The sequence below is a fragment of the Arvicanthis niloticus genome, chromosome 5 (assembly GCF_011762505.2).
Source record: "Arvicanthis niloticus isolate mArvNil1 chromosome 5, mArvNil1.pat.X, whole genome shotgun sequence".
In the NCBI taxonomy this organism is placed as follows: domain Eukaryota; kingdom Metazoa; phylum Chordata; class Mammalia; order Rodentia; family Muridae; genus Arvicanthis; species Arvicanthis niloticus.
This window is the reverse complement of record NC_047662.1, coordinates 83337386-83364032: the sequence shown is the minus strand read 5'-3', so window position 1 is coordinate 83364032 and position 26647 is coordinate 83337386. Positions and strand designations below refer to the sequence as shown.

Here is a 26647-nt window from a genome sequence, read left to right as displayed (position 1 = left end):
TGCTCTAACTCCAGCCCACTTTCCACTGGGACTGCAGAAGCAAGCCTTTTGCAGTTCTCAGTCATGAGTCATCATGCTGAGGGCAAGGATGAAACACTGATAGGGGTACACACCTGTAGTTAAAGACCCTGAGACCGGATCGCTTTCTTCGAATCCCTTCATGGCAATCACACTGACGTGGTACTCCACCCCAGGGGTGAGCTTCACCAGTCGGGTCTCAGTATCCGTTCCATCTACAGTCACCATGGACGGGGCACCTGGAGATTAGAGAAAGCAGGATCAGGGGAGCCTCGTCCACACTTCCTTGTCATGGCCTCCAAACTGGGTGTACCCAACTTGGAAATAAAATTATATCTTTATTCAATTTCATTCTCTTGAGTTCCTCTCCTTTCATCCCACCCTCTGGCATGAGGGAAAAGACCTTACTTTTTGTATAATGTTTTTTCCATTGGTGCAGACGCCAAAAACCCAGTCAGGAAAGGAAAAAATCATGAAGTCACAGCATACTAAAAATGGCAAGTTTCCTTTCGGGAAGGAGTTGGCATGTTGCACAGATTTTATTTTCTTTATTCTTTTCCCTCCATGCACTATATGGGAAGCTCACACTGTAGCCTAGATCCAAGATACTTAATTCATTGGGTTCACTTAAGATGCTACAGACCCCATTACTTGGAGAGATTTTAGTCATGATAAAAAAAGATGGTCCCAGTTAATGTGTGCTTAAATTTATTAGGAAGTCTGGAATTTATATTTTTTAGAATTTCAGGACTGGTGAAGAGTTTGCAATCCAGCTGGCCAAACACCCAGTGGAGATACTACAGTGTCACTGTTACCAACCAGTCTGTCTTTACAAACCTCCAACAAGAGGCAGCTCACTACTCTGCTAGGCTGTGTTTGGACTATGCTTCCCTAAGGTCTTCATTAAAGTCTGTGTGTTCCAAGTTCTAACACTGCTGAGACTCAGTTCTCCATCCTATAGTGAGACAGGATATGGCCCCTGAGGGCAAAACCTCACACATATCTCAGATGAGCTTTCCAGATGACTGTGATCAAAGGGAAAAGGATTATTTATATAAATTCCCTTGTTCTTGTGTTAAAAAAATGATACCAGGGAACCATTTCCTCAATTTTTTTTTTTTTTTTTTTTTATAATTTCAAGGCCACAAAGTGATTTAAGGTGACTTTTCTCAAGATAGTTTTTTCCATAATTTCTTTACAAAGGGCATCTTTCTAGATGATCTCAGAAAGAGGGAAGTGGTTTTCATTAGCCATGATGTTTGGAGAAGTTGTGATAAGAGCACCCAGGGTCTCATTTGCCATTTAACCCCAATTTTTCATGTTCTTCCCACCCACTTTAATCTCTAGGTCCCCTACCTCCTGTCACAGGCACATAAGTAATCCGGAAACTCTCCACTTGAGCAGTAGGTGGCTTCCAGCGGACTGTGGCTGCATTTTCAGTGATATCTGAGAACATGATCTCCTTTGGAGAACCCATAGCTGTCAAGGAGAAAACAAAGCAGAAACCCTGAAACATTACCTATGTTGTCTATCAGTAGGTTTTTTCCTGGATTCCTTGCCCAGGAGCCTTTAGTATCTAGAGTTGATGACTGAACCAAGCCTCAGGAATAGAGAATGCATGATACATGGTTACACTGTGACACGGGAAAAAAAAAAAAAAAAAAAAAAAAAAAACCATCACAGCAGATACAGTGACCATATAGACCAGGTGACTATGGGCTTTATGGTCATTTGGCTTCACCCGAGATGGATGTTAGCATATTGGCCAGTTTCCACAGAGGAGAGTGTGACTTCACAGATCTGAATAACTTACTTCGATTTCATTTTTGGCATTCTTTCAGATCTTTTCTGTTTCTTTTTAATGGTAAGATGTAACGTGTATGGTTCTTTACAGATTATAAGGCTTATTCCTTATACAGACACCCATGAGATGAAAATTCGGTTGTGGCCATTATACAAAGGACCAAAGTAAGTCTCCCTTCTCTAACTAACATTCTTCTGATGGGACCTTTCTGGATCACCACACTGGGCGGCCTGGCATCTGGAAATTAAGCTCATTTGAAAATTAATTTTGACAGCCCACTCTGTATCTTCAAGGAGATCCAAAGCCAAGAAGTAAGGTCATGTCATAACTAAACTTACTGGTTTCCTTTGGCTTCTGTGTGTGGGGGTGGGTTTTTGTTGTTGTTGTTTTGTTTTGTTTTGTTTTTGGTTTAGCACTCTGCCTGCTTCAGCTGACACTGCTGCCTCAGGAAACAATTTCCAGGCTCTAGGAAGCCTGCTTCTTCCTTACTTCCCTGCTTCAGCTTGTGTTGGTCATTAAGCTTGGAAACACATAGAGTTTTTTGAAGAGATTTTTTTCTATATCCATCTCTGTTTTTTGTTTGTTTGTCTTTTTTTTTTCTCATCTAAGACATCTGCTCCTATGGCTTTTTTCCCTGTGACCTAGAAACTACCTTGATCTCTGTCTCTATCTCTCCTTTTCTTATTCTCCCAGTCCATGGCAAATCTTTTCTGTTGTAAGCCACAGAGTCTAAGGAACCTACAAGATCTTAATTGTTCAAATACCATTGAGAGGCTGGGCAGCCTGGGACAAGTCTCTTCCCTTCAGTGAGCTTCAGTTGCTACATCCCTCCAATGGGAAAGTGGTACCCACAGGAATGTTTTGAGGATTAGTGAAGATAATGGATGTAAAACCCTTAGTATAGACTCTGGCATGCAGAGAATTTGGTATATGCAATTGCAATTGTCCTCTCTATTTTCTTCCTCCTGTGACCTTTTCCTACACAGGCACCTCCCAAGAAAGATCTAGATGAGTCTAGCTGAGAGTGGACCCTTCTGATGTACATAAACGCTGCCTTGAGAGATTTTCCTCTGCTTAATCAATTCACTGACTTGTTCTAACTGGAAACCTTGCTGGCTGATGTAGGTTATGCTACATTTTAGAATCTGTGTCTTATAAACAAAGCTTTCTTCTTTAGATCCCAGTTTTCTCATCTCGACAATGGCAATAATGTGAATGCTGTCTTATATGCTGTAAGAATCAGTGACCTCATCTGTTACTTACTCAGGGGCATGTGTTTGGTAAGGGGTAGTAGGAAAGTCATCAGGCATCATCTGTAGCAATGTCACAATATTGGTGGAATTCCAGGAGCAGTGGGCATGACATTTTTATACTAAAGAGCTTCCTAGGTGTTTGTTACTTCATTGGGCAACTTTCTGCTATGGGATCCTCAAGTCCGTAGCCCTACAACAGATATCTAAGCACAGAACACCAGTCATACCTATTAAAAGTTGGAGAGGGGCTGGGGATATGGCATAACACTAAATGTCTAACTGTACAAATATGAGGGTCTGAGCTTAGATGTCCAGTATCCACATACAAGCTGGGTAGACACAATGACCTGTTTGTAACCCCAGTTCTCAGGAAGCAGAGGAACGAGGACTCTTCCCTTCCTATGCGCTTCAGATAGCTAGACCCACTGAATTGGCAAGGTCTGGGTTTTAGTGTGAGATCTTGCCTCAATATATAAGATGTAGTGTGATAGAGGAAGACATACAATCTTTGCCTCTATAAGCACGAACACACATGCACCTGCATCTTTCAGACATCTATAATGCGACAGGTGTGAATGCACAGGCATGTCATGCACACACAGGCACACACACACACACACACACACACACACACACACACATATGCAAGAGTTAGACCTATGTAATAATGCTGTCTTTACAATTAGACTCAATAATTTAAAAAAGAACTTCCAGTAGCTAAATGCACAGATTTGATTAAAAAAAAAAAAAAAAAAAAAAACCCTTAGTGATTTTGCTTGCTCTCCATATAAAATCTTGCCTCTCGAAATCTATAATCAATGCTTTTTGTTATTGGCAATTGTCAACCATCTAAAACTTAGTCTTCTTTCTACAAATTTGCATTGGTCGTTTAATATGCATTAGGTGTATGCTCAATTAGGAGATAGTTGGTAGGTTTATGTGCAAGAAGTTTGGAGTAGAAATAACCTTGGTAAGAGTTCCACCTTGGGTATACCTCTTACAAACACCTTAGTACACTAGGGCTTGGTATTTACATCTGTGAAATGGAGCCGAATATGGTTCTCCTTTGGTCTGCCGGCGTACTGAACATTTAGTGAAGTGCCTGGCTGTGTGTGGCATATATCATGTGCTTCTCAGTTGATGGCTTCCATCCTTATGTTTCCTGAAAAAGGTGTGATTCTGGATCAGAGGTGTTGAACATGAAGAGCCTGTGTCATGTGGAAGGGAGATTTGCTGAGTAGATATCCCCGCACAAAGCTGACCAGCTTCCAGAAACAATGAAATTGCAACTGTGTGGTGAGGCTCCAAGTCTGTCTTGATCGAAATGGGGCTGAGAAGTTTAGAGGGTGCCTGACTGGGAAGTGTGGGCAGGTTAGAGTGGAGACTGTTCTGGAGTTTGAGAAAAGAGGCGTCAACTATACTTTAGGACTCATGATTGGAAGAGAGCCCTGGGAACATGACTGTATTGACAGAGACTGGGACAGACCAAGGAAATACTTTCAGGCCCTTACTCTGAACACCTTTGGTGGGCTGCAAGGGTCTCTGGAAGAGAACGACAGTCACAATAATGGGACTGCTTGCTATTTTGAAGAAACCTTTATGACTGCACAGAGACCTGAAAGTATTTATCTTCCTAGAGGAGGAAGAAGCTTCTGCTCAAAGAATCCAACACATGTTAAATTTTCTCTATTTATATGTTTCTAGACAGACAAGAAAGTGATATTATGTATTACCTCTAGATAGAACCACTGTGCAGCTACATGGTCAGAGTCCACTGTTATATGTTCCTTGTAACATTTGGTTTTTGTTGTTCATTAAAAATAAAACTTACACCTTGCCAAGCATATAATAGCTAGCACTGTAGCAACAGGCATGGGAAGAGCTAAACACTCACTATTCGTGTCCTGTTTAAATCTTATGGTGACCTTTGAGCTAAATTTTGTTTTCTAGATGAGGGTCTTGAGAGTTGCTCAAGGTCAAGGTCACACAGCTGCTAACTGGGAGAAACATGGCTAGGTTCTGAGAGTTCGCCCAGAGACCACTGGCTAACCATTAGCTTGCACTGCATTCCTTGCTGCTCTGGATACTCAAGGGTGGGCAGCTGATAGCCAGACAGAAATACGTTACAAGGAAGAATCACAGCAGACCATAATTAGGAGGTAAGAGGGACAAGTTGCCTTTAAGGAGGACTCATGGTGGTCTGAGGGAAGAGAGAGAAGAGGAGGTGGTTGAACAGATAAAAGGGACACTTGAAGTTGTAGACTGAAGGTGAGGTTAGGCATGTCCTTGCTGTGCTTACATCATGTCTTCTGGTCTCCCCTGGTCCTGGAGCATAGGTGTTCAGGCATACATGGACACATTGCTTACATACGGTGCACATACACATAGGCACTTTTCTCTTTGGCTGTGAACTTAAGATCTCACAGAGAGGAGCCCAAGAGGGGGTCTTCCTAACAAAGCGGGCTCTGGTTTTTCTTTTGTTCTTAAAAAAGCAAATCAACTCATGATTATTCTCTTTGTTTCTGCTTTAGAACTACAGGGATTATAGAAGAAAAAAAAATCAGCAAAACAAAATCAGTGATTGAAACTTTGAAGAGCAGTGTTTATAAACCAAGATCAGTCCCTGCTTCTGATCTGGAGCCATTCTTTGGCAGCCACAGGGGGATGGAGATCAACGTTGGGGTGAGACACTCTGGAGCACAGCTATGTTAACCACTGTGCAACCAGTGTATGAACTGAGGGAGCTGTACACAGAAAGAGCAGTGCCTTTCCTCTTGATACGTTAATGCAGTGTCTCCATGTCTATAAGCACTGGCTGTAGTTTCTGTGGGTAGATTCTTGCGGGTTCTTGCATCCTGTCTCTTGTCACAATACTATATCTTGTCATGCTGCTGAGATGATAGTTCAGTCAGCAGCATGCTTACTGCATAAGCATGCTGATCTGAATACAACCCCAGTAGCCATGCAAAATACTAGACAAGGTGTCACACTTGTAATCTAATCATTGGGGAGACAGTGACAGGATCCCTGGGACCTGCTGGGCTGTCAGTCTAGCTGGATTGGTAAGCCCTAGGTCTCAGTCAGAGGTACAGTATAGAAAAGTGAGGTGTGCTGGGGAGATGGCTCAGTGGGAAGTGTGAGGTGCTGGGTGGAAGCCTCTTGCTCCTATATAAGAAGCCAGGCACAGCAGCCATGTGTGTAGAACTCCAGTGCTATGTGCATGTATGTGTGGGGGAAATCCCTAGAGCTTGCTGGCCAAAAGCCCAGCTCCAGGGTCAGTGAAGATACCTTGTCTCAATAGAACAAGGTAGATCGTGATAGAGGAGGGCACCCTGCGTTCTCCTCTGGCCTCTGTGCACATGTAGGCATGAGCATCTGCATACTCAGACTTTTTGTAATACATATATATATATATATATATATGTCACACATGCACATACACACATACAGAAGAGAGAGAGGGAGAGAAAGAAAGAGAGAGAGAGGGAGGGAGGGAGGGGGCAAGAGAGGGAGAGGGAGAGGGAGAGGGAGAGGGAGAGGGAGAGGGAGAGGGAGAGGGAGAGAGAGAGAGAGAGAGAGAGAGAGAGAGAGAGAGAGAGAGAGAGAAGTAGATGGCTTCTGAGAATGATACCTAAGGTTGACTTCTGGCTTCTACATGTAAGTGAGCACACACACAAACAGATACACAAACATACAGACAGCTAGGCACACACACATACATACACACACACACACACACACACACACACACACACCACTAAACCATCTCCTATATACCCATACAACAAAACATGTCTTAACATAGGGAGTTGGGACTAATATTCCCTGTATGTCAGACATAGCCGTTTTATATGTTCACTGGTTATCTGCCATCTGGTTTGAATATTAAAATAATTACAGTCACACTGTCACAATAAGCTCATTATAGCAGCCTAACCGTAGGAAGGCACAGCACTTCAGCTTTCTGGGCCGCAGAGTCTTGATTTATCAATAGAAGAAGTGAAGACCTCTTATGTGCAGCTCACCATTTCTCAGTGCCTACCCTTTCCTTGGGATTTTCTGATTCCTTCCTCAGATTCCTTTGACGGGTTGTCTCTATGCAATGCCATCTTGATGATTCCCTCAGTTTTGTTTTGTTTTTTTTTTTTTAAAGTACCACATTTTCAGGTCTTTGTTTTTCCCTCTAAAGAGTCACATAAGGTTTATGACCGTAGTAATGATGTGGTATCTTTTCCTTTTTCCTTAGCATAACTGATAAGAAAAAGGGTCTTATTTTCCCTGTGGAGGGTTCTTACATGCAGTGTCTGCTCATATTCGACGGTCCTGCTAGTCTTACTGGCTCCATCCTTCAGTTTGCTACACAGTATTGATGGCTCAAATGGGACATTTTATAACTTGTTATAATCCTTTCAGGTCTTGGTTCCATGTCTCTACCGTCCTTCACTCATCTAGAGCAACTGGAACATCTCACTAAAGAATAAAGGATTGTATTCTTGGATACATACTATGAGCTAGAAGGAAGTTTTTGGAGTTTAAAATGTCCAATAGTTGTCAAGATAATGATATAGGAGAGACACTATGATGCCCTTGCTACATCCTAGGTTCCATGTTGTGGGTTTTACATGAATTAATTCACTGACTCCTCACCATTCTGCTAAGTAACTAGAATCATACTCATTTTTTTGGTGCAGAGATTTGTCCACACAGTCTACGGAGAACACAGTCTAGGCTTCAAGGAACCAGGATCTGAACACAAACCTGTCTGCACCCCAGAGCTCTTGTGATTATTCCGCCCTATAGGAAGAAGAATCTCAGTCTTGAATTTCCTCTTTCTTCTCCTGTTTGTGTATAGATCCCACTGTTGCTATGGGACCTGTTTGTTTACAGTACCTGTTGTTGCTATGGCACTGACAGGCTGGGATCGCCTTCCACGACTTATTCCATAGAGTTCAATTTCGTACTGAGTGGCCTCTCTGAGACCTGTTATGTCCCTGGTACGATCGGAGGAAGGGAGGGTTATTTCTTGTGGTTCAGATTGCTTTTTGGTATCTCTGATCCTGATAACAAAACTGTCGAATATCCCTTCATCAGCAGTCCAGGATAGACGGAAACCGTCTGGAGTGGCATCTGAAACTAGAAGGTTGTCAACTTCCGGTTCAGCTTCTAGAGGGAGAGAAGACGGTGGAAGAAGGAGGAGATAGAGCATTAATAAGTCATCCATGCAGTCTTCCTTCTGGTGGAGTATCAGAATGCAGTGCTGCCTCGGTTTTCAGAGACAGAGTGTCCTGAGATACCGGGAAAGAAAATCATTCCACATTAAAAAGTCTAGTGGGGGAGGGGGGGGAAGGAGAAGGTAAACACGGAGTTGACACATTCAATACAAGCCAAGCAAACACTTGCATCTGTGAGTTTTGTCTAAAAGTAACTGTATCAGTCCACATCTGGACTCAGCACTGGCCCCTCCCCTGCATTATTAAACAAGTTCAAAGCCATAACTTGTTTACATTTGCTCCTTGTCTTCCAGTGGCTGAGTGGCCATCTGCTGTGAGCTCCGTCTCTTTTCCTTTAGAAAAGACAAACAAGCCAACTTTAATGATCTGTGGAGCTGCCCGTGACGATTCTGATGATTGTATTTCCCTCGAGTCTGAGCAAAATGACTTAAAATGTTATGGTCTTTTGTCTTCATTCTTGGGAGCTGCTATCCGGAAGAAGGCTCCTATGAGTTTCCGTTTAATTTTATTTCCTTGCTAGTTTACCATTTAGATGGTAGCACGAGGCTTGGAACCTCTTGAGACACAATTATATATACTTTGTACCCAGAGTTCCATTTTGGTAACTAGACAAAACTCGATGTCAAAATAAATCTGAAGCTGAGTTTCCCAAAGTGTGCTCAGAGCAAACTACTCCTGTTTTATCTCCATCCGTTACAAAGCATTCCTTGTCAAACAAGTTAGGGAAATACTGCCCTCTGCGAGATATACAAAAAGAGATTCTGAGAAGCCTGTGTGGTCAAAGAGCCTATTTCCAAACTTAACTGAACACGAAATGTTATCAATGAGATCTTTAAACAGTCATTAGAGCATGTTTTCTCTAGAAATACTTTGGGAAACACAGTTTTTTTTTTGACTGTTAAAATTATTAATGTGAAATTCTGTAGTAAGTATTAGTCTTGGGAACATTATGGATTTAGTCTGTGTTGAAGAATATCTCTGATATTAGTTTTTTTTTAAAGGCCAGTACAATGAATTTCAATTAGTTCCCAATGATCAGACCACTGGGTAAGTTGGTTAAGATCACAGGTTGAGACTTTGAGGTAGTAAAGACTGTAAAATACTTTTTCAAAATATACTCATTGGTATATTTCTTCTGAGAAGGCTGAAATGTAGCTGGGAACCAGCCAGGATGAACACAAATGAAGGTAATTGTAGTAAGATAGGAGAGCTATGGGCAAGACATGGACTAAAGGATCCCGAACACTGAAGAGAAACATTTCGACCTTCTCCTTTCTAAGATGGGTATGTGTGTGAGTACTCAATAGATTTTGAAAACAAGGAGAACATGAGAGAACAAGCTACATCTGTGGATTAAGTGGAGAATACAAACAGTGTTAACATCACAGGGATCTGTAGACAGACTACACAGAAAGGGACCAAGAAGAGGAGTGGATGGCTCTCTTGAATTGAAATACCTGTAATAGTCTCAGCCCTCAAGGGCTTTGTTTGGTGCCCTTGGGTGAAGCCAGAGACCAGGACCTCATAGCCAATGCCAGTTATGAGGCCTCTAAGCTCCAGCTTCCTCTGGGTTCCTGAAAGTGTGAATTCCTGGGGGTCCAGCAGCTTCCCAGAATCCACCACGGTTACTAGAAAGCTGTCAAAGGCATTCTTCGATGCCGTCCAGGAAACTGTGAACCCGTAGGGATTAGTGTCGGAAATAGTTAAATTTTCCAGAAGGGGCAAGGCCTCTGAAAGAAGGGAGGAGTGAAAATGACTCAGGTTAACAGCACTGATTTGGCTAGGGCAGTGTGCAGCCCCAAGAACACAGACAGATTCCCAGTCAACCATCCCATAAGTTAAATGCTCATGACTCCAAGAACACAGACAGATTCCCTGTCAATCACTCCATGAGTTAAGTGCTCATGACTCCAAGAACACAGATAGATTCCCAGTCATTTGCCCCATAAGTTAAATGCTCAGAAAAGGAACATTTAGTAATAATGTCTTGAGTGCCTGATATTGTTATGTAGAGTAACCTTCTCAATAAGACCTGTGCAGTAACTATCATTCCCAATCATAGGTCAAAAGAAAAGTTTCTAAATGGTTGTCTGATTTGGCTCAAGTCTCACCTTAGCAAGGTGTGATAGAGTAGGGCCCTCAGTTGAGCCTAACTTGGGCCATCTGTGTCTCACTATACAAATAGGACACCTTGTGTCACTTTGAAACATTTATCTTGCTGTTTCTTATTTTGAAGCAAATCAGATTTAAAAAAAAAAAAAAACTGTTGTTGCAAGTATACTTTTTTCGTATATTTCATATCTTAATCTGCTTCATATTTTGAATACAATCATTTGGGCCAACTAACGAGTGATACAGTTTCATAAACGGCAGTCACAGGAGCAATAAGGTTTGTTGTGTCATTATTTATCCAAATTAACGACTCAAGTTCATAAACCAGGAAATGATTCTCAAGTTTGGCAATTCTTATGTTGTTTGTTTTTTTCTGGGTTAAGTTAGGAAGCAAGAACATATTTTTGTTATCCTGGTATCATGCTTTGTCCATCCATTCACTAAACATCTGTGTCCCAGACTCAGTTATTCCCTAGTTGCCAAGGGGTCTTTTCATACACTTGAGTTTTCTAAAGAGTGACCTTATGGTAGCCAAGCTTCTGAAAACAAGTCCCAGTTGAGGAGGCTACAGATCATTGATCCAGTCCACCACAAGGATGCTGTAAGGTAACTGTTGCTCTGTCTGCTGGCCTCCAGGATATCAATGGGAACAAAAAGTCTCTGACTTTTCCAAGGCCTTCTTGCTCCAAGTTTGGTATGCTTTGCACATCCCAAGTAAATGCTATCAAGTGCTCTAACACAGTGGGGACATAGTTCTAATGGAAAAGGTGATAGAAGACCAGTGCATCCTCACCTAGCACTTAGCCACGCTGAATGTACTTACTTTATATCAAACGGGAGAGGGGTGGAAATTCCATGCCCAAGTCTGCTTTAGCAGCATGTAATTTAGAATCTTTCTTTCTTCTCTTTCTTTGTTTCTTTCTTTGTTTCTTTCTTTCTTTCTTTTTCCTCTCTCTCTCTCTCTCTCTCTCTCTCTCTCTCTCTCTCTCTCTCTCTCTCTCTCTCTTTAATGTTGCTGTTGCAGCTGAGAAGTTTCAAAGTGATAGATGACCTTGCACTAATGCTTATGGTCAAATCCCACTAGGATATAAAGACAATGTTTAAAAAGAAGCAATTGACATATGAATAAGTGAATGAATGCCTTCATCCATAAGCAGAGACCTAACTTTGCTGTGGCTTGGACTTCCTGTGCTGATTTTGTAATAGTTGATGTTTATTTTGAGAGGCTTTTTTTTCCTCATAAGATTTCCCAAGAGCTGTAACTCTATCAAAGCAAATATGAAATTGTTTTTACCATGCAATCAGTCTTAGTTTGTAAAGCAAGGATCTCAAATGTTGGTTTTGTTTAGAGAAGTGGTGTCCTTCTTTGATAGCTGGCCTCTGTAACTCCATGCCATCAAAGCAGTGAATTCCAGTGGAAACAGGTATTTTCAGGCTAATCAAGTGCTTGTTTTTTTTTTCTCCCACAGTCTTTCCTATTCATTTTCATTTCTTTTTTTGGTATGCTTCTTTCAAAAAGCAGAGTCTTTTACATTATGGATTAGCAGAAACAATGCTGTAACTGGATCTATGTTTCTTTCCTGAGGGCGGCTCTTTCAGCCTCCCTGGCTTCTCTCTGTTCTGTGGGAGGTCTTTCAGAATGTGACATGTAAGGGCCTGGTGAGTAGGAAGAGACTTCCTCTCACTCTATTCTTTCTGCTGTACTTTAAAAACAAAAAACAGCTTAAATTCATATTTGATAATTGAAAAGAAAAAAATATACTTAAAATCTTATGCTAAAACATATCCAATATCCTAATAAGAGGAAGTTGTAAGGCATGTTTCTATTGTTTCATCTGGGTTTTTTGGTTCATTTAGCTATTTATGTACAGGGATGGGGAACAAACCTAAAGTCTTACTCATGGTGGGCAAGTGAATTAACTTTGATCTACACACCAGCCTTGTTTACTTTTAAGAAGCCCACTCTCCTCATACTCTTGGGAAGCAACATGGGGACATAACACTGGTAGAGGATCCAGTGGAGGCTAGGCAGTTTCTTTTCACTGTGTCTGCTAGATTCCTAATATAGATGGCCAACAGCCTTAGTGGACACCCTCTTTCCTAACATAAGGACATCAGGGTCCAAACAAATTTGCACCTGCCAGGGCTATGTGTAGGTAAGATGGTGTGGGATAGGTGTAGAAATCAACCAGACTTGATCTCAGCTACCACAATTAGTTAGCTGTACTGATTAACATAGCTCATTTATAGGAATTTAGACTCTGAGAGGGACTAGCTTAGTTTAAGGGTCACACGACTATGTCTATCTCCTGAGAGTTTAGTAGAAGAGAATTTCTAAGCATTTTCTTTCAGAGGTTTGTCAAGCTGGAGATTTATGAAACCACATACAGCCTTTACCAGCAACTTAAGGTAAGATCAGGACAGAAAATAGGCAGCGTCTCTTTATATGATCTATAGAAAGATCACAGTTTAAATTTAATAAGTGTATAAAATTTAGCATTTATCTATCTTCCTGGGTTGAACTTGTCAGTTTATGTGCTTGACTATTTTAAGAGTAAGTTTTTTGTTTTGTTTTGGCTTTTTTTTTTTTTTTTTTGACAAATTATAGGATGTAGGGGACCTCTAGGACACTAGGTACTTTACATCTTACATACCAAAATTTACGGACACAATTCCTGCTCCAGATCTTCGCTAATTTAGATTTCACTCTTTCTTCAGACTTTCTGCACCACTGATAAAGCAGTCTATAAAATGGGCCAAAAGCTCCCGGAAGCTCTCTACAAGTGTGAAGAGCTTCCTAGAGAGGCTGGAACGGCCCTCCTCTCCTCAGGAGTGCCATTGCTCTTAGTGGTTAGAAATTTACATTTGGTATTTTTGCTATTGCGAATAACATTGCATGGCAATCCATTTCCATCAGTGGCTACATTAGTAAGAACATTTGGTAAGCACACAGAGGAGAATACTATATAGCCATAAAAGAAGGGAATTCTACTATTCTTGATGTCACAGTTAAGCCTGGAGAACATTAAGTGAAATAAGCCAAGAATGGGAAGAGACGCCACTTTACAGTTTCCCTTTTATGGAGAATCTTGACAAACTGGGCTGATAGATGTATAAGGGAGAATGCTAGTCTCCAGAGGTTGGGTTGGCCACTTGTCATTGGTCAAAAGGCACAAAGTTCAGCTGGCCAGTGGGAATAAGCTTCACTGAGGCACAGAATAAGCTAACTGAGGCACAGAATAGCTGCCCCAGTTAATAATAATAACAGATGTTCCAAACTGCTGAAAGATTAGATTTTAAATATTATCACAAAAGGTAGATGGCATGATTGATATATTAATTGATTTAATTTGGTAATTCTTCCATAAATGCATATGTTAAAATATCACTTTGTACCATATATTCTAATGAATACATATGTATATATGATATATATATGACATGAATACATATATATTCATTTCCTGTAGGTTGAAAGTAAAGACCTTTACATTTGGAGTCAAGACTATGTTTGGGATTGAATTTTTCTTTAGAATGCCTATCTCCTTTTTTTTTTTTTTTTTCCCAGAATCCTAAACTGATGGAGAGAACCTTTGAATACCTGTAATGACAAAGGCAGTGAGGGGTCCTCTGGGGTCACCAGCCCAGGTGGTCTCTGTTACACTGACATCATAGGCAGTGTTCTCTACCAAGCCTGTGCTGTGAGCTTGCTGTGTGTCTCCTGGGACTGTGAGCTGCTGAGACTTGTGCAGTGATTGAGCACCACTCACATTGATAACAATCTTTGCAAAAAGCCCAGCTTGTGTGGTCTATGACTCGTTGAAGCTGTCAGGAGTAATATTGCTAAAGATTAGCATGCCCAACTGTGGTTCTGGCTCCAAAGGGAAGGAACATGGGCAGAAACAAGAGAGAGATTGTCAGAATTTTTCCGTAAAATTTGAGTGTCTGTATTTAACTGAATACTTGCAGAAAAAAGTTAAATGTTAAGCAATATCTATACCTACATTTACTATATGACAAAGAAGTTACTGATTTTTCTGCAGGCATGTATTTGTGTTTTTGTGTTCTTCTAAAGTGTAAAAGTGTTTGGAGCCATTTGTAAAGGAAAGTTAACCAGCCACCAAAAGTACAGCTAGAACTCATATAAAAGATATTACGGCTACATTTGCCAAAATCTTGGAGGTCAAGATGTCCCAGGGAAGACAGCTTCATGTTGAAGCATTCATCATAAACAGCGATCATTTTTGTTTACTAATAAGATTCACAGGGCACACTCCCCTTCAAAGGCTTTGAAAAGCTTGTTCTGTAAATAAATCTATGCGGTCTTGTTCATCCCAGCATTGCTAAGATATAGATCCCTTATCTTAGGAATGTTTCTAAATGCCCCAGTGAGATGGTATCCCACTGAGCATTCTTTAGAAAGTGCTTTTTGGGTTTTTTTTTTTTTTTCATTTGACCTATATAGAAGCACAAATTAAAGGTTAACATCCACATCTATGTGGGATTCCTTCAAGGACATTGGAAACTTAAATGTGTGCATAATAGGAAAATCTATACCTCACCCCAAATGCTATATAAGTGAAAATGGATTACATTAATGAATGTCTAGTAGATGCAAAAGCTGTAGAAAAACTTGAAGTTAAACACCAAATTCCTTGATTAGGGAATTTGCTTAATGGAACTTTTGTAAAGAGAAAAAAAAATCTGTTGAAGTAAATTTTTTCTTCTTTCTTAAATAGTAATATGAGAAACTCATTTAACATAATAGGCTTTCATAGCTAGTGTCAACTGAGTTGTATGTAGGGCCAGACTCCTAGTCATTTATTAAGTAATAAGAATGTGTAGTAAGTCAAACCAGGTTGATTTGAAAGAGAACCAGTAGCCCTAGAAGGCTGAACTATTGATAGGATTTAGGGTTGGAGAGAGGCAAACTATTTTTCCAACCTGGGAGCTGTTTTGTTTCAGCTCCAACGTTTAGAGATAAGAATGAGCTCATTTGAGTAAAATTTAACTGCAAAACTCCATGGCATATAGATGCTCTGAAGTCTCTAAGGATCCAACCAATTTGGCTCAGAAACAGCTTACAGTTGTAGCACTGGCATGCTTTTTCTTTCCTGTCATTCTGAGGTGCTGATAAGGCTGTAGTTTTTGCTTCTACTTTGGCAGTTGATTTTACAACCACACAGAGGATAAAGTCCTCTAGACAGAACTCAGCTCTTCACTGTCTTCTGCTGTAGAAGCCATCTTTTGAATTAAAGATGCAGTCTATAATTCTTTTCATGCTACAATAAGAAGACTGGCAGTGCCACACATTTATCATGCGGATGAAGGGAGGAAAGCCTTGGTTCCTGAGGTTAGCATTTCCTTCAGTCAACTCTCAGAGGATGCAACCATGGTGAATTGTGAGATATAAGACAAATCCCAGAAAGAGAATGCTAGTTAGAGTTTGGTCAGTGTTCCATGCAGGTAAGGGACATTTTTCTCTCTTATGAACACTTCTTGGACATACTGTCTGCTTCCAAGAAAGATAGACATGTTTAAAGAATTAATGCTCTGAGTATTCACCACATGCATTGCAATTATGACAAGATGATGGATGGGAAGAAAGTTCTGGTGCTTTGAAACAGACAACAATGGGTGACAGTGCATGCTTGATGACAGAGTAGATGTCAAAAGAGAGCAGCCTATCTGTCAAGAATCCAGACAAATGAAAATCTCAAGAACAAAATGGGTACCACTGGGTCTTCTCATGAGGTTTTTTTTTGTTGTTGTTGTTGTTGCAATTCAGAGTACCTTCTTAGCATTCTTGGGGCAGCAATCAATATATAAAATCCAGGCAAATGAAAAGAGACTATAGATTGTGTTTGACTTAAAAAAGCATGCAGACATTCCTTTGAATGGGACACAGGCAAGGTTTGATTAGAAGGACCACAGGCAGGTGAGAATGGGTGTTATAAGCAAAGATTGTTGAAGAGTGGAGGAAAAGATGGTTTAGGAATTCAAACAAAGCAAGTCATGTTAACTCAACACAAACAGAGCAACTCCAGACTGAAATGGGCACACAGGAAGAACATTTAGACTATGAAGGTCCTTTATTTGGGAAGAAGTGTGCTTTAGAGCTTTGATTAGATGGCTACATCAAATTGAGAGGGATCTGGTAGAAGTAAGAGAATGAAAGATGGGCAGTAGCTGATTTTTAAAATGTTGTTCAAAGGGGGGGAGACTGAAGAAACCCTAATGGGAAGTACTTATGGTTGCATAGACCATCAGGATCTGAGCATGCTGTCTGCCTGTCAGCCTGGGCAGGTAAGTGCTGTAATTAGAAGATACCTTGTTTGTGCTGTAATTAGGAGATGGCAGAGTTTCAGGATGACTGAGGATAGAGTATACCACTATTGTTTGGTGATGATCAAAACAACAAACTTCTATAAGAAAGCTATTTAGGGCAAACTCCTGAGGTCATATTTGAGGCAGAGATGTGGCTAAGAAGAGAGCTGTCTGTCAGCAATAAGATTACATATGAAAGTAAGTTCATCAAATTCGCCATTAGAATCAAAACTAAAACACAGAAGACTAAGTCCATAAGGTTTCAGACTCTGCCTTTTAGGCAAGAAACTATTCTTTGTTGAAAAGCAATTCAAGCCAAGCACACATGGTCAACTTCTTTTTGTCCCCTCTGTGTTATTATATTTTTAACATGAATGGACTAGCAACCAAGAATCCCTGGCTCCTTTTTTTTTTTTTTTTTCTAGAGACTACCCTGACAATGGTCTAAAACAGCATATAAGTTGGGTCTCCATCAACCATTGGTGATCTAAGCAGAAGGTAATTTTGATGCCATAATACCAATCCTTTTCTTGTGTTCTCCAGAACATGGATCTTCTTTTGTGAACTATTAAGAAAAACTGCAATCCTTACATATTTTTTCTAGTCTGGATCATGCTAATTTATTTGTAAAGTGAAGGTATTGCCTCAAATGTGTGAAAAATGTTGCCTGAGTGGACAATGCTCTCCTCCCTAGAGTCCATCTCAAGACACAACAGAAATTATCTGGCACAGAACACATGCCACAGGACTACATATGCAGAGTAATAACAGTTTGCTTCCTTTGGAGCCATGTTTCTTATCTGAGAAAAGACTATTATCTCCTTTTTGCCATGTGTCTCTCAGCATGCTAGATAGAAGACATCTTTTCTTCTACAGCTGGTGTTGAGGTTGAGGTAATGTGCATGGTGTGGGTACCTCTTGCTTATCTGATGAGTTATCTATCATTGCTCTTTCTTTTCATTTTCCCAGACGGAGAAAGAAATAAAAGCAAAACAGGGCACTGTTGACAATTTTCTTAAATCAATAGGATCTTTGGGTATGAGGATGTCCAAGACTTTACAGAGAGACAAATATTAGGATAATCAAAAAACATAAATTTGATTGGAAGACACATCTTTGCAAGCCAATGACAATTATCATGATGATTTTGAAGTTACCAAAGGAGGGAGTTCCTTTCTCCAAATTATTTATGGCAACCCTGGACAAAATTTCATGTGATACTTAGAATAGTCTGCTTATGATAGCCAGAGATATGGATTCATGCAAATGTACCATTTAGGTGTCTGTCAGAAGAAAATTTTGTTAGACAATGCTGCAGCCCAGCAACCTAGGAAAGATAATATTCAATGGCTTATACCTCATTGGCCAATGGAATCAAGTGGCTTCATCCTGCTGAGAGAGACTGTGGAGAGAGAGAATGTCAGAAACGAGAGAGAACACTCATGTACCTGTGGTGGCTGTGGTACTGACGGTTTTGGAACGGATGCTGGGAGCAATTCCAGAGAGGTAGACAATGAAATCAGTCCTAGGTGGAAGCCCTGAGATGTGGGCACTTCGCTCAGCACCAGATATATTATGTTCTGCTGTCTGCACCAACCTATTAGAATCAATAATTTCAATAGTAAACATGTCGAAGATCCTGTCGGTAGCTGTCCAGGAAAGATTGAAGCTCTCAGGAGTTACGTCAGAAACATTTAAGTTTCCAATTTCGGGTTCTTTGGCTGAAAGATGAGAGGGAAGGAGAGAAAAAGAAAAACAAATCAAATTATTTAGTTATTTGGCTGTGTTTCAAGGTGCAGGTGGTTAGCAGAACCATGTGTGGGGGAGCAGGATCTGATAGTTCAGGGTTACAAGTGAGACAAAGCCAGGCTGCCACTACTAATCAGTGCCAAGGAAGGAGAAAATGGTTTTGTGAAGAGAAAAATGAACAAAGGAAGGTATGGCTGTTAAATTTTTCTGCCCTGCATTTGCCACTCATGATCAGGCCTGGCAAGATACCTCAGGAGAGAAGATGGGCTGGCTGGACTGAGTGGAATTAGCTTCGTCTTAGCCGGACCTGTCTCCGAAAGCCCTGCCTCAGGTCATTGGCAATCAGTCAAAAGATATGAAGGCTGACAGCTTTCAGACTCTTGAGCTGCACCCAGGGACCAAGATTATATGGATTCCTGCATTAGCTTTGAGAGAGCCCTTTGCTTTGAGAGAGTGCCCATCGATCTAAATGAGTGTTAAATAATTCTGACAGCATGGGCCTCTCTGGGTGGGACCTTGAGGCTTCTGATTTTGTCACTTGAAAGGATCCACCCATCTCTCAGGGTTACTCTTGATTATTTTTTTTTTCCATACTTTAGATAAGGAACAGCCAGCTGTTCTCATCATCTGTTAAAATAGCCTGTTCTCTTTTACTTAGGTCTATGTAGGCCAAGGAGGCCAGTCCTGCATTAGCAGCCAAGACAGCTAAGCCAAACAGTTCAGACAACCCTTTTTAGCTAAGAAATAATATTTTGCTGGAGAGATGTCCTGAGAGTGCTTTTGCTTTTCTGAGAAGTAGTGATATAGCATGCAGGGTGTGCACATGGGAGGGAGCTGTGGAGCAAGTACAATCTATGTAGCCAGGAGAAAGACCCCTAATCCCAGATTCACAGATGAATTATAGCCCTTCCCCCTCCATGGGCCAACTTGTCAATGACAAGAATGTTGCTACCATAAAAAATAAAAATACAGATGGCATCCAAACCACGAGATCTGCAGGAAAGATCAGAAGTGGTGGGTGATAGATTGCTCTGCCTTCTGGGCCGAAATAGTTTGTGGATGTCAGATAAGAACCCTGGGGAAAAATTAGGAGATCTTCAACTGTATTCTCTGAGGTTACTGTCCACACTGTGGTTACCTATGTTTTATGCGTGTATCAGTGACAGTTCCCATAATAAGTGAGGCAAAATTGCAGAGTTGTCCTTTTGAATCAACAAAGATGTATTGGTTTGCTATGAGAGTCTAGTCACGGTGACTATGTAAAAGGGAGGCAGTCTCAGGAGAAACAACTCATCAGGGCACACTGTAAAGACGAGACACAGAAAACAGGATTCACTTGGGCAGATTTCTATTGAATGCTTTATAACTGCAATAGTGTAACAAGTAAATCAGAATGCATCCCTGGTGTCAGGACTGAGAGCTTGCTTCAGGGAATAACTCTTGATTCACAGAGCAAAAGAGCAGGCATCAACTCTGTTACATTTACAGCCTTGGATACTTCTTGCTCTGACGGCTGCTGAGTGTCCTGCTAGAGAGCAACACTGTCTTTGGTATACTATCCATTCAGAATTATATGATGTTCCCTCTCTTTGACAGACAATTTGATAGTTCGATGTTCTTACAATGACTCTGCATCCGAGAGAATTGCCTACAGGAGGGTAATTCAGTTCTCCTGTTGTGCTCACTTCATTTTAAAAAAATTCACTGGTTAAGTGTAGGCACCATAGGACACATCTTCACAAGAAATTTTGAAATAGTGCAGCATCATTTTCAAACAACAAAAGAGTCTCTAAAATAAATGGTCTGTGCTCCATCAAACCTCACATGTAGGGAAGGATGGGCTTTTGATTCTCTGCCAGGCTTACAGATGAGAGTTCAAACCAATAGGCTGGTTCTCCAAACAGAAGCAACCACGCAAAGATGTCATTGCGGGATTGACTAGGTGAATCAAGAGAGTGGATGTTGGAGGCCAGAAGTAAGTGTCAGTATCTTACATGGCTCATCATTGCTGTGGCAAAGGCATTGGAATGATGGAACAGCTCACAGAGAGGGCTCTCAGCATGTGTCATGCATAGAAAGGGACCAGCCACTAAGAAAAGCTAATTCCCTTAGACAGAGAGAGAGACAGAGAGAGAGAGAGAGAGAGAGAGAGAGAGAGAGAGAGAGAGAGAGGAGAACCATGAGGACAGGACTAAGCATGGGCAGTGGAGATGATACCTGTGGAGACATCAGCAGAGAGCATTGGTGTTCTAGAGCCCTGGATCACCCCATAGATGGAGACTCTATAAAGGGTATCAGCCTTGAGGCCTGGGATATCCACAGCTCTGAGGCTGCCGGGCACCGTGAGGTTCTGAGCAGCCTCCACATTGTTGGCTTCCTGCACCTGAATGACAAAGTGCTTATAGGCCAGGTCATCTGTGGTCCAGTTGAGTGCAAGGCTGTCCCAGCTGACCTCAGTCACGGACAAGCCTCCCAGCTGAGGGAGATCCTCTGAGGAAGGCAGAGAATTTTCTGTTAGTGCTGCAAACCAAGCAAGACAGCCAAATGTTCCACAACCCTACTCCAGAAAAGCAAAGGGGGAGAGAAAGAATGTTTTGGTTTGGTTTTGGTAGCTCCTGATCTCTGGGTATTATTGTATTCAGATTTTTGTTACTCTGGTTATAGCTTTGCTGAAGAGTTGAAACAGTCAGAAAAGGAAAATTTGCATCAGGCCTCCTTGAAAGTCAGAAGCATAGAAATCTCTGGGAATGTTCAGCCAGTAGCTAAAGGCTACCAGGAATATGTGGAATTGTAGAGGGAGCAAGAAAGTAGGAGTCGTCAAAAGCACAGGATTTGGAGGTCCTCAGACCTGGGTTAGAATTCTGACACAGATATTTGCAAGCTGTATTATCTTGGGCATCGTGCTTCCTCTGGAGCCTCAGTTTTAAGTAGAACTGACTGTACCATCTTGTTAGGTTCTGTGATTACTTGATATTTATTAAGATCTTCATATCATACACAAGGCACAGAAACTGTCTGATAAATGGCAAGATAAAAAGATGAGCCTGCTGATGTGTTTTGGAACATCCTAGTCATGTGGGAAGTCATGCCTCATTTTATAACTTGAGGATAAGGATCATCTTGTGGCTGGCTACCTGCTCTGGATTTGGGCTTCTGAAGAATTCATGTTCCCAAGTTCTGACAGGTGGTCTGGTTTATCTCTGAGCTTTTCTTAACTTTCAAGGACTTGATGTTACACAATAGATCCCTGGTTTGGCTTACACTCTCCAACCGTCTTAACTCTTGGCATGAAGCATGGCTGCATCATAAAGCAAGGCTGTGTGGAATCAGCATGCTTATTTTTAATTAAGAGTGATTCTGTGTTGCTCAGTACATGTGCAAAGCGGGGCCTACTATTTTGTTTTTTTTACTGTGTAAGAAGGTTCTTTAGTTATTGCTGATTAAGAAAGGCTGACTTTAGGGTATGGAAAAATTTACTGTTTGGGATTCAGTACAATCTTGGCTCTAATTTGTATGTGTGTGTGTGTGTGTGTGTGTGTGTGTGTGTGTGAGAGAGAGAGAGAGAGAGAGAGAGAGAGAGAGAGAGAGAGAGAGAGAGAGTTTATATGTATGTGGTTGTGTGCAGGAGGCCAGAGGTTAGCATCAAATATCTTTCCTCAATCATTCCCAAACTTAGATTCAGACAAGGTCTCTCACTGAATCTGGAACACACCAATTCAGCCAGATTGGCTCTTCAGGAATCATCAAAAACCCTCTTGTCCCCACTTCCTCAGTTGATATTATAAGTATACCTCTGTACCCTTATGAGGGATCGAACTCTGGTCCTCAAGCATGGGAAACAAGCCCTATACACACTGAAGTACACCTTTATCCATCTTCTTAAGGCGGAAGTGGCTAGGAATTAGAAGTTGTAGAGAGATCTTAGCCTTTTTTAAAAAGTGTATAATTCTTGTTCTTAAGTGTCCCAGGATCTTTCAGGGGAAGATGTCCCAATGCTGACCAGGAGTTTTCTGGAAGGTCTGGGGACATAGGTGCACTTGCTGAGAACTGTTTATCTACGGCATGAAAGACTTCTAAAAAAGTGTATAATTCTTGTTCTTAAGTGTCCCAGGATCTTTCAGGGGAAGATGTCCCAATGCTGACCCGGAGTTTTCTGGAAGGTCTGGGAACATAGGTGCACTTGCTGAGAACTGTTTATCTACGGCATGAAAGACTTCACTGGAAAATTCCACTTGCTAAAGGAGCTGGGCAGCTGCAGCAAGGCGTGCAGACTGTAAATGTCATCAGCACCCCTGGCCTAGACCACACATCCCAGATCACCTTTGTTTTATCTCAACCCAGTCCAGGAATAAGGCAAAATGATAACCTGGCCAACTTAGGTAAATGATCATAATCGTCTTCCTTATATCAGGTATATGTATACTTCACAGCAATGGGCAAGTTTTATATATATATATATATATATATATATATATATATATATATATATATGCAGGAAAACTGATGGTTTGAATTAGGTAATTTGATGACATTATCAAAATACAAGTCACATGGAGAGGGACACAGCATCAAAACTTTATCACCACAAATTTTACCATTCATTTCACCCTCCTTGGAAGCTATTCTGGACCCTTTATGAACAGCATAAAGCTTTCTGTGGTAGATGGAGCAGCATATTTCAAGGGGCATTTCAAGGACTGAGATGAATTTCTTTTTCTCTTCAGCTTAAATGGAAAACATGGGACTTAAAGGTACTGTCTTTTCTTGGAAAGGTTCGTACTCTGAGTGCACTTCAGAAATGAGCTTAGATAACTTCAGAACAAGATGTCTACATCAGTTTCTAGATCTGAATAAATCCGACTAGGAATTGGGTATTACTTAATGTCTCTGAGGGCAGTATTGAAAAGATTTCTCTAGAAAGTTCTGTTCTCCTGGGCCACAAACCTGCTGCCTGTGCTTTGTCTTACCATGGTTGGGTTTATGACTGTGAAGGCTACTTTTGGTTGTCAACTTGACTAAATTTAGAATGAACTAAAACCCAAGTAGCTAGGAATGCCTATGGGGAATTTTTTTTTTTCTTAATTAAATCATTTGAAGTGGCAAGACCCACTTGTAATCCAGATCTTTTGAGACGGGAAGATACACTTTTAATTCAGCTCTTTTGAGGTAGGAAGAACCCCTTTTTAGCTGGGCCAAACCTTTTGGTATCCTTTATGAAATTGGCCCTTACAAAACACACAGAAGAATGGGGCTCCCTCTCTGTCTGCCTGGTCTCACTCCTGCTGGCAAGTCCATTCTTTTTCTGACCTGAGGGCCTGCTTATTCAGGGTTGCAGTGCATACTAAAGACTAGATGAGACACCCAGCCTCACAGACTGAACAATTACTGGATTCTTGGTCTTTCTGTTGGTAGACAGCCATTTTTTGGATTAGCTAGACTACAGCCTGTAAGCCATTTTAATAAATCACATATATATTCTCATAATAACTCCCATATGTATTCCATAATAAATCATATATATATATACATATATATATATTCATTCTATAATTTCTGTTTCTCTAGATGGTACTGAATAATACAACTACTTAGCTGTTCATCACTGGCTAGACGATGGACATTTTGTCAAGTGCTTTCATTTCTTAGTCTATCCATTGCTCATGGAAGGGTTCTAAAGCAGAGGTATTATTTTTAATTCAATGGCAAGTAAAAACCGGCTCAGAGATGCAAAGCAATACATCTAGCCCAGAAATACAGAATTCTAGTTCAGACCTGCTAAGTCACAGATTCATGTTACCTGCAAACCATCAGCTAAGACCTACCTATGAGGGATTTTTGCTATTCTAGGAACAGCCAGATGGGCATATATCACATCTCTGGTCCAGAATGGTCATGTACCTGTGATGAGCTCTACAGCAAGTGGTTTAGTGGGGAGACCCCTGACTTTGCCATGCAGGGTGACTGTGTAGTGAGTACCGGCCCTGAGACCTTGCATTTCCATGGAGCACAGCCGACCAGGAATAGTAAGGTGGTAGGTCCATTCTGCCTGGTTAGTCTACTGAATTCTAGTGATAAATTGGTCCTAAGTCCTGTCTGGTGTGGTCCAGTCCAGTTTGAGAACATCCCATCTAAGCCCAGTCACTGTGAAGTTTCCCAGACCTGGAACCTTCTCTGCATGAGAATACAGAGAGACAAAGTTGCTGTAAAAGGGAACTGCACTCTGGGATTCAGGTGAGATGGGGTTTGACTGAAGTTGGGATGAGCAATTTGGTTTGTGTTGACTACGGATGTGTGGTTTACTGCAGTATTGAGCACATTCTGATTGTTAGAATTAAAGCCAAGGATTTCTCTCAGCCTTTGAGAATGAAAGGTAGTTTTTAGAATTGCTCAACACTTCTATTCTTGATATACCACTATGTTTATGGGAAGCTCTTGAGTGTTCTTAAAAGGAGCTCAGAGTGATTTTATTTTTCATTTACAAATTTTGCTTTCAAGCTTCTTGAATATTAAAATTGAAACACACTTTTCAAGAGGAGCCACCTCTCACTTTTGAAAAAGAAGAGTAGGTGGAATTTTATATGGAACTGTCTATCAGACTAAGAGCAAGACCTGGCCAAATAAGAGATAAGAAATTTGAAAAGAAGCAGAAGTGATTTGCCAGTATTTCCCCGACATAGAAGGCTCTAAGTCCCATTTAGAGATGGGATTCCTCTTAAGCAGAGACAAGGATGAGAAAAAAGGAGTGAATGGGTCCAAAATACCTGTCAAGACCTCAACAGAGAGAGGGGCCGTGCTGAAGTCCTGGGTGACCCCTCGAAGGGTGATGTAATAGCGGGTGGCTGCTTTGAGCCCAGGCAGGTCCACTGACCTCAGTCCTCCTGGGACTGTGAGGTTCTGGACAGTCTGGGTCGTGTCAGCCTCTAGCACCTGAATGAAAAAGTTCTTATAGGCTCCTTCTGGAGCAGTCCAGTTGAGCTTGAGGGCATCCCAGCCCACCTCTGCCACAGTGACCTCTCCCAAATTGGGAGTTTTTCCTAGAGAAGGACAAAGAATGCATTTTAAAGTCATTGCAAGATACAAGAAATCTTGAACACAAGGACAGGCTTTACATCCCCCGAAAACATGACATTTGTTAGATAAACTTGCTTCCCGCAACATTTTAAACCTTGGAAAGAGCAGAAGAGGGCTGTAGGGAAATATTTGCTTTCTTAGTTTATCAATTTCAGAGAATTCAGGAATTCATTCTGTGGCTAATTTCCTTTTGACTCTAGCACATAATCAGCCCTTAATGTGGGGTCACCATCCTTGGTTTATTTGGACTGTCCTAGATGATGGATTCCATACAGCAGCAATGTGTTGTTTATGTGAAATGTTAACATGGCCTTGGAACCATGTCACGAGATGGCCTGGCTATTCATCATCAGACCCCGTGGCACTATAGCTTGTGGCTGAACAAGACCATTCTAAAATCAATGATGTGTGATTATCCTTGGTCAGTTTCCTGTTGAGAAAAACAGAAGCTTTAGATATTAAGGAAGAAAGTACCTGTGGAGGTCTCAGCAGAGAGCACTGGTGTTCTATAGCCCCGGGCTACCCCATAGATGGAGACTCTATAAGGAGTGGCAGCCTTGAGGCCTGGGATATCTGCAGTCCGGAGGTTACCAAGTACTGTGAAGTTGTGAGCAGTCTCCACCTTGTTGGCTTCCTGTACCTGAATGACAAAGTACTCATAGGCCAGGTCATCTGCAGTCCAGTTGAGTCTGAGGCCATCCCAGCCGGCCTCAGTCACCGTGAGATTTTCCAGGGAAGGCACTTCTTCTGAACAATGACAGAGACAAGGTCAGTTATACTATTCATCAAATGCTTGCCTTTTAAGAACCCAGCAAATCCATTGGCCATAGGCCATAGACTGCATACCAAGATGCTGTTGCTATATGCCCGGTGGTGCTGTCCCCCAAAATACAATAAGTAAGTTAGTATAGCATTGAGCTTGCCTTTGTACAGTTGAGTTTTCTTTTGGAAATATGTTTTCTTGTTTACAAGTATCCTAGAGAAAACTATACTCATGTTAATGAGGCTCCATGTCTCAGTTTCCAGTTGGCAAAGTTGTTTTCATTATAAGGAATTAGCCTCAGCTGGTCTTGGGTTTGCAT

The 26647-nt window shown here is 41.2% G+C and overlaps 1 protein-coding gene across 6 annotated transcripts in view; it reads right to left on the bottom strand.

The window, feature by feature from the left end:
- Tnc (tenascin C) overlaps positions 1 to 26647 on the bottom strand; it is an 88187-nt gene that overhangs the window by 15763 nt on the left and 45777 nt on the right. The window contains exons 11-18 of one of the 6 annotated variants that reach the window (XM_034501592.2): positions 26040 to 26312; positions 25256 to 25528; positions 20712 to 20984; positions 18194 to 18466; positions 9764 to 10036; positions 7966 to 8238; positions 1375 to 1497; positions 114 to 257 (exon numbers count right to left, since the gene is read on the bottom strand). In XM_034501592.2, the coding sequence (XP_034357483.1) occupies positions 114 to 257; positions 1375 to 1497; positions 7966 to 8238; positions 9764 to 10036; positions 18194 to 18466; positions 20712 to 20984; positions 25256 to 25528; positions 26040 to 26312 (1905 nt within the window). The remainder of the gene's footprint in view (positions 1 to 113; positions 258 to 1374; positions 1498 to 7965; positions 8239 to 9763; positions 10037 to 18193; positions 18467 to 20711; positions 20985 to 25255; positions 25529 to 26039; positions 26313 to 26647) is intronic. The other 5 variants (XM_034501593.2, XM_034501594.2, XM_034501595.2 and 2 more) reach the window with 5 other exon arrangements.